Here is a 16,289-nt window from a genome sequence, read left to right on the forward strand (position 1 = left end):
AACACAGGAATCCATTGAAATAGAGAAAAAACTTCTTATGTGGATAAAAGTTTCACCATTTATATTTGCTCAACCTAGTAATTAAAAATTAAGCATATTCCAAATTTAAATAGAATTCATCATTTTTCCTTTTATCCTGATTCTTTCTTGATGATTTTTCACAGTCTTAGGACCTGTAACAAAGAGACCCAAACCTTCAACAAGAACATTAGGTAATAAAGTTGTTGAGTGAGTGATTTCGTTTCTTCTTTTCCTAACTGATGGTATCTCTATTAGCAGGTTCACATTAATGAATTAATATATTACTGTCCATTTGTGTGTGTGTTCTTCCCAAAAAGAATTTAAATACTTTAGATATAGTTTATAAACAAATATATCTCATTTTTAAAAAGTTGCCTCCGCTGGAATTTCTGAATTCAAAGTCTTTTTGCATGTATTGTTAATTTGTAGATTTTTTTTTATGCTAACTGAAAAACTTCTCTTTTTGAATCTTAGGCCAAATTTTAATTGTTATCCCAAATGACTTCTTAAAAGCAACCTTTCTTGTGTTCCTCTTGTACATATACCTTCAATATTTTTATATGACTGTCTTCTCTAACTTGTACAAAGTTTTGAGAATTTGCATCTCAAAATGGAAAAATAAGGAAATCTCTTGAATAGTTTATTAATCTTTAACAAAAATTATTTAAGACCACATTTAACTAGGTAAATAGTGATAGAAATTTACAAAACAGATGGATATGTGTCCACAATAAATCAAAGGGCTTAAATGTGCTTCTAAGATAGATATTTATTATCAGTTTGTAGAGCCACCCTTCCTGTATTAACTCACTAATTTTCTTTCTTCAGCTCCACCAAAGACCAAACGACCAGGTCGTCGCCCCCGCCCTAAAACCACACCTAGTCCAGAAGTGTCCAAGCTCAAACCTGGTAAATGTGATTTTCAGGGTGCCACTTAACACAGAAAGTGGAATATGGCAGCTTCTGATTTAATAGTTATCAGCTACTTACGTAGTTGGGCTTTAGAAACCAGTGGAGTTGATTTTTATGTTGGAGAATCTGTACTCATTCTCTATATTCATATTATACAAATATTTTATAATAAATTCATATTTCTAGTTGTAGTTAGTAGGTACACACAGCAGAAAGCTGACCCGTTAAGTGGATTATTAAAGTAAGACACCTTAAAATCTTACGTGTGATACATATTCAAGGCAGATGAGTATGGGAAAGCAATAAGGAGAAAAGAGGGTAAATGGGAAAAATAAAAGGGAAAATCACATTGAGGAAAAGTACACAGTTTTGGTACAACATCCTAACATGAGGCATAATGTTTCCTTCCACAAGGTGCCACTTCTTGATATAATTAGTGCTTTTGGTTTTTTGCTTCTATAGTTTTGGAACCTGCCACGGTACAACTGGAGCTCTTGGTGCCCACGATCGGTAATTCTACCCCCTCCAATTGCTTTCACAGATTGTCACGCTTGCTTTTACTACTCTCCACCCCAGGCGTAACTGTGGTTCTGCCACCCTTCACAATTTCATCCCACGCTTCCCCTCACATTTCCTATCTGGGTCTGAAGATCCTAAAGATACGAGAATTCTTCTACAAGAATACAGTATGCTCCTTTAGGGAAGGTCTGTGGTCTTGGACAGAACTTCCTGGTTCTCTGTTGACCTTCTGTCTGTCTATCACATGTGTTCTGTTGCATGTTGAGAAAGCCACGGACTCTTCCTCAGACAGGGACGTCTGTGCTCATCCTGGAATGAACAAATGGCAAAGTTTTATTCCAGTACCATGGTTAACATTTCATTGCTTCACTCATTCAACTTGTCAGACTTTCTCCTTTTAAAAAGTTGCATGACATAATGGCTTCTTCAGTTTTGTTTCTTTGAAAAATATTTTTGAATATGTTTGGGTAACTAGAAGTGCAAAGACTGTTCTTGGTCTGGGGTCCAATACAAAACTAGTTATGGTCTCTGTAACTTGAGAACATTAAAAATCCCAAGCTGGTTTTATTGTTTTTAGTACGAATACTGTTTGATTATAATAATTTCACCATAATTTTCAGCATTCATCATCAATCTGTCTTTGGAACATTCCAGAAATCCATAGCCATGTAACAATTTCTCATGCATGATTTGAAGTGTTTATGGATTATATTACAGTTATCCTCCTAAACAAGTCTCAAATTTCTGCCTTACTGTTTTTATACAGGAAAAAAACCTATCAAAGAAATAGAATTAATATACTTTATACTTTTTGAAATTATATAGGCAAAAAAGTCCTATGACAGTTCTCATTACTTTTGCTCAAAGACACATTTTGAACATTTCCTGAAGATTCTTCCTTTCAGGAAAAACTAATGATGCAAGGGTATAGTTATAATGGACAGTTTTTAATCCTTTCCGTACCATATAAAATAATTTTTAATATTTGTTAAATTTATATAATGTCTTTGCTTGGCATATATGTCCTTAATTTTGAAAATCATAGCCATGACCATTATGCTAATTTTAATACCTTTTTCTTTAGCATCAAAACTATCGAAGAGACCTAAAACTACACACAGACCAGATGTACCTCAAATCCAGCCTGGTAAACACTACTTTCAATGCCTTGATCTATAAATTAGGAAAACAGTATGTAAGTAACATTAATCTTCACATTCGCAGCTCAGCTATGACACTAATTTTGGTACTCTTTTTTCTTAAGATTCAAAACCACCAAAGCAATTACTTCCTAAACCCCAAACCACAGCAAAACCAGACATGCCACCAACTAAATCCGGTAAACATAATTTTCAATGTTTTAGCTTAATGGGATTTTCTTTGGAAACATTGCTGAAAATGTTTCCAATCTGTCATATCATATAAAGCATAGAAATCCAAATACCATGATTTTGTTCATTATCTTCTCAAAGTAGCCACACTGATGTTTTATATGCTAAATAAAGAAATCAATGTGTGGGAAATTAGTACATTTTATACCTGATTGACAGTACATTTTATATCTGAAACCATTTTTAAACCTTATTTTCTCAACTTACAATAAATAGAAGTCTGATTTCTCTGTATCTGGAACATTTTTGAAAGTGATTTTAGTAACCACTAGCAGACAGTTCACACAGTAGGCTGATGCTATTCTTTCTTTATAGGCACAACGTATAAGTATATAAGAAGATACTTGTATAACAGTTCTGAAAATTCACTCTTTGCAATTGAAATTTTCTCATAAGATTCCAATTAATATAAAATTCTGATTTGTGTAAGCCTATCAAAAAGGGAATTTATATAAACTTAGAATAAACCAGGTTCTCTATCCTCTAAGTTAAACATCAGTGAGTACCTAAAAGTTTAGACTTTCTTACTTTTATTACTTATATCTGTTTATGTTTTATGATGCAGTCTTTGACCCTGTTCCATTTGAAACTGAAGCTCCCTTGATCACCATAGGTAATGATGTTTTCTTTCTTCTAGGCTGATGTTTCTCTGAGCTTGCCCCTCTAGTCTCTTTTGTCATCATCTGTATTCTCTTGTATGCATAACTGTTACATTTTTTTCATTCATTTCCAAAAATCGTTCACTGTTGTCAGCAGGGATCTTTTTAACATCAAGTTAGGTGTTCGTACATCTGCTGCCCAGCTCATAACACCTGAATGTTATTATTTCTTCAATCACCTTTGGAGACATTCAGATTGCTTGCAGCACGTGATTCTGTCGAGAGTCACAGGGCCTCTGTCCATCTACCCTCCAAACCAGAAAACTTTTTAAATCTCCACTTGTGTGTGTGTACAATTTGTGGATGTGGGAGGGAAGCAATGAAAAAGCTGGTTGGATCTTGTGACAGTACGTAATAGTCTCTTTCTGGCAAAAGTCCTTTCTTCTTGATTCCATACTATTCCAGTGCGAACAGAATGCCAAATTTATCTTGCGGTGCTAATTTCCAAACAAAGTAGGAATTCCCTGTTTTGTTTGAAGGCAATTGCTTTTAAATATTGTTTTTATCCTGTTGTCCCCGCTTCCTCTATCTCTTCTGTGTGCCATTGGTTCAGAAGATGCTCTCAGATGTGGCTTAAACCAACTTTGTGCTATGATGTCTTGTACAATCAGGGAAAGTCAGTCTCTGTATAAATGCTGAAAGGGATTTTGGTGATGAGATGTTTGAGAATTACATTTAGTTTTCTGGATTTAATGAAAAATAAATGGAGACCAACTTAATAGCAAAAAGTTAAAATTCTTAATTTCATATCCACGCATAATCATTTCAGAATATTATAGAAATCCTATTTCTCCAGGCAAAAAATTGAATTACCATCTTTCAGACTTTTTTCTGATCATCTTTGTTCCTTACTTGAATAATTACCTCATAATTATCCATTTGAAATAAATGAATAAATAGAGTAAGAAGCAATATCACATTTATTAAGAAAAGGCACAAGTTTATCTTTGCATAACTGTCCCAGAGCTCCAGTAAATAGACTGATTAAGAAGATTTTTCTAACTCCCCTCGCAACCACCACCTTCAAAACTAACAATGGCAGTGAAAACCTTTCAAGTACCAACAGAAGCTTTTGTAATAATTTTTCAGAGTAATTTAAAATCATATATCAGACAACTAATACATTTTCTTGGACCCAAGTCTTTGAGACTGTTAGAATCAAATAATCAAACACAGAAAAACACTTTTTGTTGCCCTCAAAGGGATGTGCACTGCAAAGGGTATGGCTATTTTGTGAGATAAAGGGATATGGGAGTATGGCTAGTTATTGGGGGAAAAAATACTATTTTCCCAGAGTTCAGAAATGCTTTTCAGACATTACAGGTTTAAGAATCATTTTCAAGATAATTTTCTATATTTCTTAATCTCCATCATTTATTGTTTTTGGTTAGTTCCTACCACAGACATTGAACCTATAACTCTGAGAACTGAGGCTCCAGTGACAACATTAGGTAATGACCTTTTATGTCTTTAAGCACGTGCTTTTTCTGCTCATCATCTAGTCTATTCCATCACTCACTTGGTCAAGGGGTTTTCTCTTTCATAAGATTTTTTTCATCCTCTTGTCATTCAACTGTTCTTCATTTTGAATGTATTGAAAGTGCTTAAAACAAGTTACTTGGCTATAAGCCTGCATACAGCTAGTGAAGAACATTCATCTCCCATTTTTCCCATTATCCAGCTTTATTAATGTTTTACAGAGCCTATGATTCTGCTCAAGTAGTGTTCTATGTTAAAGCTGAATTTCAAATACAATTAGAAGTATCTGCCCCATAGATATCAGTTATAATTCTATAGGCATCTTGCTTTCTGTTGTTTGAAGATATGTGGGCATTTTTATTGTCTACCTACTATTTTAGGAAATGAAATGTGTTTATTCTAATAATTTTTTTTTTTTTTTTTTTGAGACAGAGTCTCGCTGTGTTGCCCGGGCTAGAGTGAATGCCGTGGCATCAGCCTAGCTCACAGCAACCTCAAACTCCTGGGCTTAAGTGATCCTACTGCCTCAGCCTCCCCAGTAGCTGGGACTACAGGCATGCGCCACCATGCCCGGCTAATTTTTTCTATATATGTATTTTAGTTGACCAGATAATTTCTTTCTATTTTTAGTAGAGACAGGGTCTCGCTCTTGCTGAGGCTGGTCTTGAACTCCTGACCTCGAGCAGTCCACCCGCCTCAGCCTCCCAGAGTGCTAGGATTACAGGCGTGAGCCACCGCGCCCAGCCAATTCTAATAATTTTTAATGGAAGGTATGCCTAAGCCAACTAAGTTCTAAATACACTCTACCAGAAGCAGGTGAGCCTGGATCCCTCTCTGATGTAATGTCAGCATACTTCCTCTTGGGTCTAGGCTCTCTTTGAAAATCTGATACCAGCAGCTAATAATAAAGTTTTCAGATTATTAAAAACATGATATATATTCTGTTTCAAAAGAACTGTCAGCAGACCAAAACAAAAATGTTTTTGCATATAGATGACCAGAAGAAAATTCTAAACCAAAGAGGCAAATTACTCAAGACTCAAGAAAATCTAGGAAAATTTTAGAAAACCTAGGGTCATGTGTAATCTTTTCTTCAGTTTCTGGAGTCATAAGACTACAATAACCAGTTTCTTTTCTTTAGCTCCAAAAACATCACAAAGAACAAGAACACGTCGTCCCCGTCCCAAACATAAAACCACGCCACGCCCAGAGACACCTCAGACCAAACTAGGTAAATAATATGTGGTTCTTGGTCCCTGTGGAACCTTGTTGGATATGACATGGCAGTGACAGTTTAACATGCCACCTAATAACCCCTGTGACCCTTGAGGGTAAAGTTTCAAGTCATGGAAAGCAGCTGCTGCCAACACAGTGCTCTGGCCAGTACCTGTGATTTCCCCATGCTGTTTGCATGAGGATCTCTTTGGTGCCTGGGTATTTTATTTGCATCTCTGACATTCAATTACATCTTTGATTCTGGCTCAGCATAAACTTATCTAGTTAGGTATCTAGTAATTTATTTAGTTCAACTCATCATGCATTTTATTAAATGCCACATTTGTATCTGTGGGGAATATTTTAGAAATAATAGATGACTTAGTTGAAGAGGGAAGATGCTCTTGTATGAAACGGTACCTAAATAGATATAAAGGAATGTAGAGAAAACCAAATATTAAGTTTAACCAACTGTTGGGCACATAGTTAATTCTTAGAGAAGCAAAAACTCTGTAGGCTGAGAAGTATAATATGGACCTTGAAATTTGTAGAGTTTGTAGATTTGTTGGTGGCTGGGCAGGAATCTTACAGAGGTAGGAAGTTTTCTGTATGGGTGACAGCAGAAGGATAGGAATTGGAAGGGCAACCTGATTGGGAGAAAGGCAACATTCCTTTAGCTTGGTGGTGATGCTACTTTTGGATGGGTCCACAAAGAGCACCTCAAATGCCTGCCTTCAGTGATTGGATTGGAGCCAACTGTGTGCAGTATGCTCTCCTATCCTAAGGGTCAGACCTTTTCTGTCATGATAACAGAGAAATGCACTAACAAATTCAATGGACTAAGTAACCTCTATCTAGCTCTTTGTATGCCTTTGGACAAAGGTCTTGGCCTTTTTCCAAAGTGGCCTCTCAACAAAGAAAAGCATTGTCTATTTGGGGTATTCATCACTGTATCTGCTTAAATGTATCAGTGACTGCATCTATCATGATTTAGTGCTTAATTTTATAGTCTATAGTGTTATCAATTATACTTTCACATTCTTTTCTCATAATTGTTAAATATAATGTTATTAGAAGATGCCTAAAGATTTTTCTAAGCAGGGTTTTCTACTGCATCATCAGGGAATATGAAAAGAAAAACTGGTGCAAACCATGTGGAGATGCTAAGGATATATCCATCTTATTAGAACAAATATCTGTGTACCCTCACTTGAGAACTTTAAAATGTTTGCTTTTTGGCTGTGGAGCAAATGCTACACTGGTGAGGTTCATTTTTAAGAGAATTTGATGGATTTTCACATATGTTTAACATTTCTTTTTTTAATTGCTTTTGACCATTTTTTGCAACAGACTTTGGACCTGTTACTCCTGAGACTTCTTTAGGTAATGACTCTTGACGTCCTTCATGAAGTGCTTTTTCTTATTCGTTGGGAAACTTAGGTATGGTGTTGTATAGATGATTGTCATCTCCTCCGTTGTTATCCTCTCAGAGTATTCATCTTAAAATATTGAAGGCTTTCTTACTTTTTAACAGAAATGTGCATGGACTTAATTCAAGACAGCTGTCCACTCTATATCTCAACCTAAAATTGCATGGTCAATCTGAGTCTCTGAACAGTAATGTTTGTTAGAGCCAAGATCTGACTATGATTCCTCGTATAGCCCTTACTTAGACTGCCCATGCAGGATCAATGACGATACCTTCAAATTTCTTTAAGCATCTTACTTTCTATATTTCAAGTTCTATGTAACCTTTTTTTTATGTTTTGTTGATGTTTCAGTGAGTTTTTTAAACTTATTTTAGTAAATTAGCAAGTGGAAAATTTGCCCAAGCCTAATGGTGTTAAATTATCAGTGAATAAGGTGGATTTGAACCTCTTTCACACCATCAGAGTTGAGCAGTGATGTGTGACCAGTTTTAGATTTAGGACACTTTCAAGAAAATAATAGTCCCTAATCTTCATTGCTTAAATGTAATTGTAGATATAATTTTGGTCTCTGGAGAACTTTCACTTATCAGAGAAAACCTACAAATATACTAAAGGAGAAAATTTCAAACCAAAGAGACAAAGTCCCTTCAACTCTAACAAGTTTTTAAAAACTTAGGGCCATGTTATATCATCCTATTCACAGTTTCTGGAGCCATCAGCACCATATTAATGCTAAATTTTCTTCCTTTAGCTCCAGCAACAACAAAAAGAACCCGTCGTCCACATCCCAAACCTAAAACCACACCCCAGCCAGAAGTACCTCACACCAAACTGGGTAAATATGTGGTTTTTGGGTTAAAGAATCTGAGTGGTCTACCCCAGTTGGAACTCTAAATTCTATGCACATCTACTACATTGGGAAATGCTCTCTCTCCCTCTTAAGAGTAAAAGCTACTTGTTAGGAGAACGTGAGATAGCTGAGCACCTCATGCTTCCTTCATGCAAATCTTCTCAATTAATGATCATTTTACTTACTTTTCTTGCTATTTGATTCCATTTGTGTCTTAAAGCTGTAAAATACTGAGCCAGCACAATCAGTTCAAATCAACTACTTTTATTAAGTTCCTTCCAATTCCCCAAAGCCATATGGGCCCATATATCAGAAATAGGAGGTATGTTTTATATTTCCCAACCCATTTGCACGATAGTCATAAACAAGAGCTGTTCCATCATAACCAGGTAGAAAGTAACATAAGGCAGTGTGTTTATGCAAACATAAGATGATTTCTTGCATAGTACACAAGCTATATACTAGGAGCAAGGTAAATATTTAGAGGATGAAAGATTCAGGATAATTAGGGAGAAATCATTGTAGAAGCTGGATGAGCAGAGGGCTGAGGGAACAAAGGCTGCCAAGCAGGGGCTGTGTTGAAGCTGGCTCCCCAGGCACAGGGTAACTTGTTGACACTCTCCTGTTCAGAGGGCCCACAGGATGAATTCAAGAGGACTGGGATGTCTCTTCAAGAGCTTAAATTTGATCTAGTGGGCTTTAGTGATTCCTACTTCTGCACGGGATCCTGCTTTTGCTGTTCTTAGAAGTGAAGATAACCAGCCTAATGATAAAAAATAACTGAGAGGTGGTTCTTCAGCTCATTAAGTACTGCTGTATTCATGAACGACTTAGTCTCTTAATGAGTGTAGTCTCAGCTTCCTTTTGGCGATCTGTTAGTATTCATGGTGGGCAAACTCTAGCGTGACCCCCAACAATTCCCCTCTCCTGGTGTTAACACCTTTGTATAATCCATACTCACCCTCTCCTTCTCACCCTTGCTCCCTCCCTCGTTCCCTCCTTCTCTGTCTCTCTCCCCCCCTGTGCTATCATGGCAGACACAGACACACGTGCACGTGCATGCGTATACCTAATCAAGGGAGTGACATCCCATCGTCTTTGCCTCATTTTATCAGTTAGAAGCAAGTCAGAGGTCCAGTGCCCACGCAAGAGGATGGGATTACACAAAGGTTAATACCTGGAGACAGAAATTCCTGGGGATCACCAAAGGGTCTGCCACACTGCATTTACATTCAAACATATGAGCTGTTTATTGTATCTGTCATTATCGATTACTGCTTATAACTGATGCTCTTTTGTTTTTGGCTTCCACAAAAGCACTAGTTCCTTCTAATTCCCCAAAGCCATATGAGCCCATATATCAGAAGTAGGAGGTATGTTTTATAATACCACGTATTTTTCTAAGAAAATGACTAACCAGGTTTTCTAGCATATAGATATTCATGTTCACATCAGGTAATTAACCAACAATGAGATCTTACTGTTGACCTCAGTGAGATGTTCAGTAGAGTTCAAAGGCTATGACTGACTAACTTCTGAATGAAATGAGTGCCTGGTTAAAGTTTGGAGAAATATTAAAGAAAAAAATACATCTACTTTCTCTTGAGTTAAGAACATTAAAAATTAACTTTGCAGCCTTAGAAACCTTGTTTTTACTGGTAAGATGAATTTTCTGACATTTCATATATTCACAAAATCTCTTTGGTTTCTTTCATTACCTTTGATCAGTTCCTGACACAATCCTCAAACCAATTCTTGGAACTGAGGCTTCAGAGACGACACGAGGTAATGTCACGTTACCTCCATCAGCATGTGCTTTTCTTGTTCATTTCCATCGCATTTCATCACCATCATAACCACAGCTTCTCACACTTCACAAGACTGCTGTGTCATCCTGTCATTCAATTACTTCTTAACATATTGAAGAGTATTAAAACACTTTGTTTTTTAAGAGAGTCAAGCATGAACTTAGTTCAGTTTATATATCTGCAATGTAACGCCTTTGAATTTGTGATGATTTGCTTTCATGTACCATTTTAATCACACTCTTTGTTACTGAGTTTCATAATCAATATGGGGGTGGGAATGAAGGTGTCTATCCCTGATGTAGGCTCAGCAAATTTGCACAGCTATTATGGTGTAATGTAGTTATTTTGCAGATCTACATTTCTACATTTTTACCATCTGTATGATTTTATTTTTGTTTTGCCATCTTAGGTAATGATGTGGTCTTGTTTTAGTAAGGAGTAAAGTAGAAAATATGCCAAGGCGGGTAAATTTAAATTATAAGCACCACCATGAGTATGAAATCAGCCTGCGTCTCCCCCTTTCACCATAACTCGGCAAGGTTTTTGGAACTTTTTTCATTCAAGAAACCCTGTGAGAATCTCCTTGGTATTTCAATTCATGTTTCTCTATGATTTTTGTTTTTTAGAGAAACATGAATGATAGAAAGAGGCACATTATCAAAATAGGAGTGAATATTTCAAACTCAATTTCCTGAAATTCAAGAAATTATAACCAGTATAATCCTGTCACAGCTTCTGGAACCCAAACACTGTATTAACCTGAGATTTTCTTCCTTCAGCTCCCAAAGTGCGTGAACGAACTCGTCGTCCACATCCCAAACCTAAAACCACACCAAGGCCTGCAGCACCTCAGACCGAACTGGGTAAATGTGTAGGTCCTGCTCAAGAACTCCTGGGAGCCCACCCCAACAGGGCCCAAAGAAAGCAAAGTGGCAAGTCAGAGTCAGCGGCTGACCCCACGTCAGACCAGGCAATGGGGAGCAGGGTTGCGGAGATGCCGTGGTAGCCAAATTCCTCCTCTTTGTCAATTAGGATCTTCTCTCTCAATGTCGTTGAATTTACTTATTATTCAATTCTATTCATCCTTTCCATATTGAATGTATATGATAAATCGAAACAGCTAAGAATGTACGTTCATGCAAATGGGTGATTATTTTTTGGTAACGATAAAAGTCATGTAAGTTATAATAAGGATCTAGGGTAGGAGTTGGCAAACATTTTCTAGAAAGGGCTAGATGTAAATATTTTAGGCTTTGTGTGCCATATAGTCTCTGTAGCATATATATTTTTTTCTATTTTGTTTTTTTTTATAATCACTTAAAAATCACTCTGGGGGAAGGATAATGGAGAATTTTAGAAAGGTTAGAGAATGTGTGGAAGCCAGTCAGAGGGGGCAGAGTTTCTCCAACTGATGGAGGCTGTCAGGCTTCTAGGTGTTGATCAGAACATTTCTCTGAGGCTGCTGCAGCTAAGTGGCCCCGGAGGACCAACTGAGAAGAGGTTCAGAGTGCTGGACTGAGGAATCTGGATTTCATCTAGGAATCATTAGCATCCATACAGAGTCAGGCTTTCTCTGGGTGTTGGACGGATGGATGCCTGATATACCATAGACTGAGTGGCTATCTTTTATCCTGCTCTCTTAAGTACCCGGGTTGGACAAAGCTCGTGTTTATTTCCAAAGATGAGTTTTCAGCAAGATGGGTGTGGCCTACTAGGGTAGGCCACAAAGAATGAGAAAACCTTCTGGGGAGCTTCACATGGGCTGTTGTCTGAATACAGGTCGATGGCAATCTCTCCTGAGTTAAATTGGTGCCCAAGGGCAGAGGTACCAAATCCCCTCAGCTCAGAAGGTTAATCGTGTTGGCTTTGTGCTCTGGACACATCATGATCCTGGTAAAATTCTTTTTGAAGTGAATGTTCTGTGTTCTTATAAATATTTAATGTTTCAATTAGGTTTTTTTTAAATTATTTTTGCCAGTTCCTGCTACAGTCTTTGAACCAGTTTCTCCTACAAAAGAGACTCCAGAGACAGCACTTGGTAATGCCACTTTCTGACCTTCAGAAAGCTTTTTCTGCTCATTGTCAAGCTCATTCCACTCTATGTTGTCATCCAGTTACATTTTTCATTTTATGAGGGTTAAATGTGCATAAAACAAGTTGCCTCTTGTTCATAAGAGAGCCAGGCCTAACTCTAGGGTGGGATCTCTTCCTGCCCTGTGACTGAAAATTTGTTGTGTGTCACTTTGTTTTTGGATTAATCAGAGTTCTCTGTTAAGGTAAATTTCATATATCCTTGGTAGTGTCTGACCCTGATCTATACTAATCAGACTGTAACACAGAAGTTTCTTTATATACCCTTTGTATATCTACCTTTTTTTATCTGCCCTTTATTTTTGTTGTTTTGTTAATGTTCAGTTAATATGTTTTCAGTGAATTGCCTAACAGAAAATATGATCAGCGTTTATAAGTATAAATAATAAGCCCCATTCTTAGTGTGAATCTGATTTCCCTTAGTGTCCGTCATAGTTTAGATGATTCATTTTTTTTGTGCTTTGAGACAGGGTTTCGCTCTGTCCCCTAGGATAGAGTACAATTGCATCATTGTCACTCACTGCAGCCTCAAACTCCTGGGCGGGGCTCAAATGATCCTCTTTCCTTAGCCTCCTAAGTACCTGTGACTACAGATACATGCCACCATGCCCAGCTGACTTTTCTATGTTTTGTAGAGACAGGGTCTCACTATGTTGCTTGGGCTGGTCTCGAACTCCTGGCCTCAAGCAATCCTCCTGCCTCAGCCTCCAAAAGTTCTGGGATTATAGGCATGAGCCACCACTCCTGGCCTAGAAGATTTTTAACCTTTTAAATCCAGGCAAGGAACTTTAGAAGAATGTGATTAAAAAATATCAATTCTGACTCTCTGAATTAATAACTTTACTTAAAATGTCAATTTTGCACTCAAACTATCTTCAATAACAAAATAAAAGCATAGTAGAAGCAAAAACTTTGCATTACAAAAATATACTTTCTGAAGCTCAAGAAAATCTTATCAAGCTTTGGAAAATTTGAAGATTTTTTTTAAAAGTCTATGATTTGTAGAACCATAAGCCTTGAAATAACTAAAGGTTATCTTTTTCTTACCTCCAAAACCTCCCAATGGACATGTTATTCACAGCACAAACTTAAAACCACTCCAAGCCCAGCTGCACCTGAGACTACACCAAATAAATACAGAGTCCTTGGTTTAAGAAGCCTGGAACCTGTTACTATGTGAAATGGTGGAAACCCACACACTCCCTAGCGAGGGTACCCTGAGGGTCTTTTATACTCCAGGGTTGGCAAAGAGTATATGTTTAGAAGACACCTGTAGGATCTTCCCTCTAACTGCCTAATAGGAGACATGTTTTACTTCTCAGTCTGCAGGCTAGTTGAACACAAAACCGTTTTGTGCAGGAAAAGCCTAGAAAATGAGAATAAGGCAGGGTATTTTTGCAAACTCAAGATTTTTCTTGGGTATATAAATGTTAAGTGTTAGACTCATTATAAGATCTTGAAGTAAAATATCCATGTGGGTTTCAATAGAACAGGAAGAAAGTTTGGGCCTCGAAGTCACATCAGAATGTGTACAAATGGGGAGGTGAGAATGAGCAAAGATGAAAAAAAAAATAGGATATGTGTAGAAGCAACCAGGGAGGGCAGAGATCCTGCTGCTTCTAGGGTCAGTCAAAGCATTTCTGTTGGTGATGCCGCCTTTGGATGGTACCGTGAAAAGTGTCTTACTCATTGAGTCTGACCTTGCTCCATGAGCATCCGAAACCTCTTCTTTCCACACTGGGCAATGTTTTCACTCTGCAGAGAATGGACAGGTGGTTTACTGGATGCCACAGACCGAATGGCTGCCCCTTACCCAGTCATCTTCAATACCTTTCTTTGAACAGAAGTAACAAACTCTTTTGAAAGCTGAGTTCTTGGCAAGGTCATCATAGTTCATCATAGTCATTTTTAGTTATTTGTGTAGTGATTGCTTGGATGTTGTGAACTTTTTCTGCAACCATAATTTGATAAACAAAGTAGATATTCTCTTTATTCAGCATCCTCTGGTGCAAATTAGGTTTTCACCTGCTTGAGAATGGTTAGAAACATATTTAAGTAAATACCTGAAAATGTCCTAAAGTCTTCTGTATTATATTCAGATAGTCAAGCAGTATAACCAGAGAATTCGTTTGCCTCACGTGGCACTACACAGAGAGGTATGAGACAGCATAGCTGGCTACAGCTTGGCCAAGACTTGCAGAATGATTGATTTCCCTTTGAATTAGTTTGTTCTAGGGCTGCCATAACAAAATAGTGCAGATAAGGTGGTTTAAACAGCAGAAATGTATTTCTCAGAGCTCTGGAGGCCAATAGTTCAAGATCAAGTTGTCCACAGGTTTGGTTTCTCCTGAGGCCTCTCTCCCTGGCTTGCAGATGGCTGCCTTCTCTCTGTGTGCCCACATGGCCTTTTCTCAGTATCCGCACATCCCTGGTGTCTCCTCCTCCTTGGATAAGGCCATCAGTGTTACTGGATTAGGGGTTCGCTCTTACGGACCTCATTTAACCTAATTGACTCTTTAAAGTTCCTATCTCCAAATATAATTACTATGAGGGTTAAGGCTTCAACATATGAATTTGGGGCAAAATACAATTCAGTCCATAATGCCCATCATCCAGAAATTTCTTAAAAATTATACTAGGGGCAATGTTATACTAGCAAGATTCATTTTGAAGCGAATTATTGTAGCTCTTTATACGTTGTCTTTTTAAAAACTCTCTATTTTATTCAGTTCCTGTTACAGACTTTGAACCTGTTAATATTATAACTGAGACCCCTGGGACAACCTTAGGTAATGACTCTGCCGTTACCAGGCGATTTGCCAAGTGCTTTTGCTGTTCATTGTGCAATCCATTCAGTCTCCATCCCTGTAACATGGCTTTTCTCCTCTGTGAGATGGTGAATGTTGTCCCCTTTTGCCATTCGATCATTTCAGTCGCCTGAAGAATACCAAAGCCTCTTAAAAACAAGTTTCCTGTTGTTTTTATGAGAGCCAGGCATGCGCTTTGTTCAAACTGTTACCTGCCATTTGAAATTGTCATGTCATCTTATGATTCATTTAACAGTGTTCTGTGTTGACACTGAATTTAAAACAAATTGGGATTTATTTCTTACCTAGGCTGATCAGCAATAATGACTACTCCTATGCTCCTTTGCACATCTAAGTTTCTACATTTAAAAAGCTATTTGCATGATATGTTTGTTTCTTTGTTGGTGCTTTCAGTAATGATATGTGTTATTACTAATTTGACAAATAGGAAATTACCCAAATCTGAAATTTTAAATTATAAGTCTCTTCCTTAGTGAGACCCTAACTTCCCCTCTCCTTTCAATGAACATTGTCTCAGTCATTGCTCTCCCAGTGAGGAATTCCATGAGATTCTCAATACAAGTGCTGATCCTTCATGCCTTGGGTGAGCAACTCAACTGTATACATGAGTTTGCCCCCAAAGTACTATCAATGATAAAAAGAAAACACATTGGCATAAAAGAAGTGAGGGAGTAAAACTAAAAAGACAATTTCTTGGAACTTTAGAAAATCTAACAAATTTTGGGAAAACCTCTCCTCAGTATGCAGTACCATAAGGCCTAGAGTAACACAAGGCTTCTCTTTCTTCAGCTACAAAAACATCGCAAAGAACCCGTCGTCCGCGTCCCAGACCTAAAACCACACCAAGCCCTCAAGCACCTCTGACCAAACCGGGTAAATGTGTGATTCCTTGGTTTAAGGGTGAGCCCCGTCAGCCTGTCCTGGAGGGACCTGAAGCAAAGCCTATGGTGGGCAGTAGTGGCTGCTCCTCTGCCCGGCTTTCAAGGAGTGAGACCTCACTGGCACCAGAATATCTTATGCTTTCTATGTGAGACTATTCTTTGAAACTATATATTTAGTATATTTCTTACCATCAAATTCGATTCA

General features: G+C 37.6%; 1 protein-coding gene across 1 annotated transcript in view; it reads left to right on the plus strand.

Moving 5' to 3' along the window:
- Positions 1-16,289, plus strand: part of LOC123630595 (ABI family member 3 binding protein) — a 221,947-nt gene that overhangs the window by 130,364 nt on the left and 75,294 nt on the right. Inside the window, exons 22-36 of the mRNA XM_045540393.1 lie at positions 165-212; positions 850-930; positions 1,396-1,443; positions 2,537-2,599; positions 2,717-2,791; positions 3,409-3,456; positions 4,894-4,953; positions 6,123-6,212; positions 7,547-7,579; positions 8,378-8,461; positions 10,205-10,261; positions 11,064-11,147; positions 12,263-12,322; positions 15,105-15,164; positions 15,993-16,076. Coding sequence (XP_045396349.1) covers positions 165-212; positions 850-930; positions 1,396-1,443; positions 2,537-2,599; positions 2,717-2,791; positions 3,409-3,456; positions 4,894-4,953; positions 6,123-6,212; positions 7,547-7,579; positions 8,378-8,461; positions 10,205-10,261; positions 11,064-11,147; positions 12,263-12,322; positions 15,105-15,164; positions 15,993-16,076 — 975 coding nt within the window. The remainder of the gene's footprint in view (positions 1-164; positions 213-849; positions 931-1,395; positions 1,444-2,536; positions 2,600-2,716; positions 2,792-3,408; positions 3,457-4,893; positions 4,954-6,122; positions 6,213-7,546; positions 7,580-8,377; positions 8,462-10,204; positions 10,262-11,063; positions 11,148-12,262; positions 12,323-15,104; positions 15,165-15,992; positions 16,077-16,289) is intronic.

This window comes from Lemur catta, chromosome 1, assembly GCF_020740605.2.
Source record: "Lemur catta isolate mLemCat1 chromosome 1, mLemCat1.pri, whole genome shotgun sequence".
NCBI lineage: Eukaryota > Metazoa > Chordata > Mammalia > Primates > Lemuridae > Lemur > Lemur catta.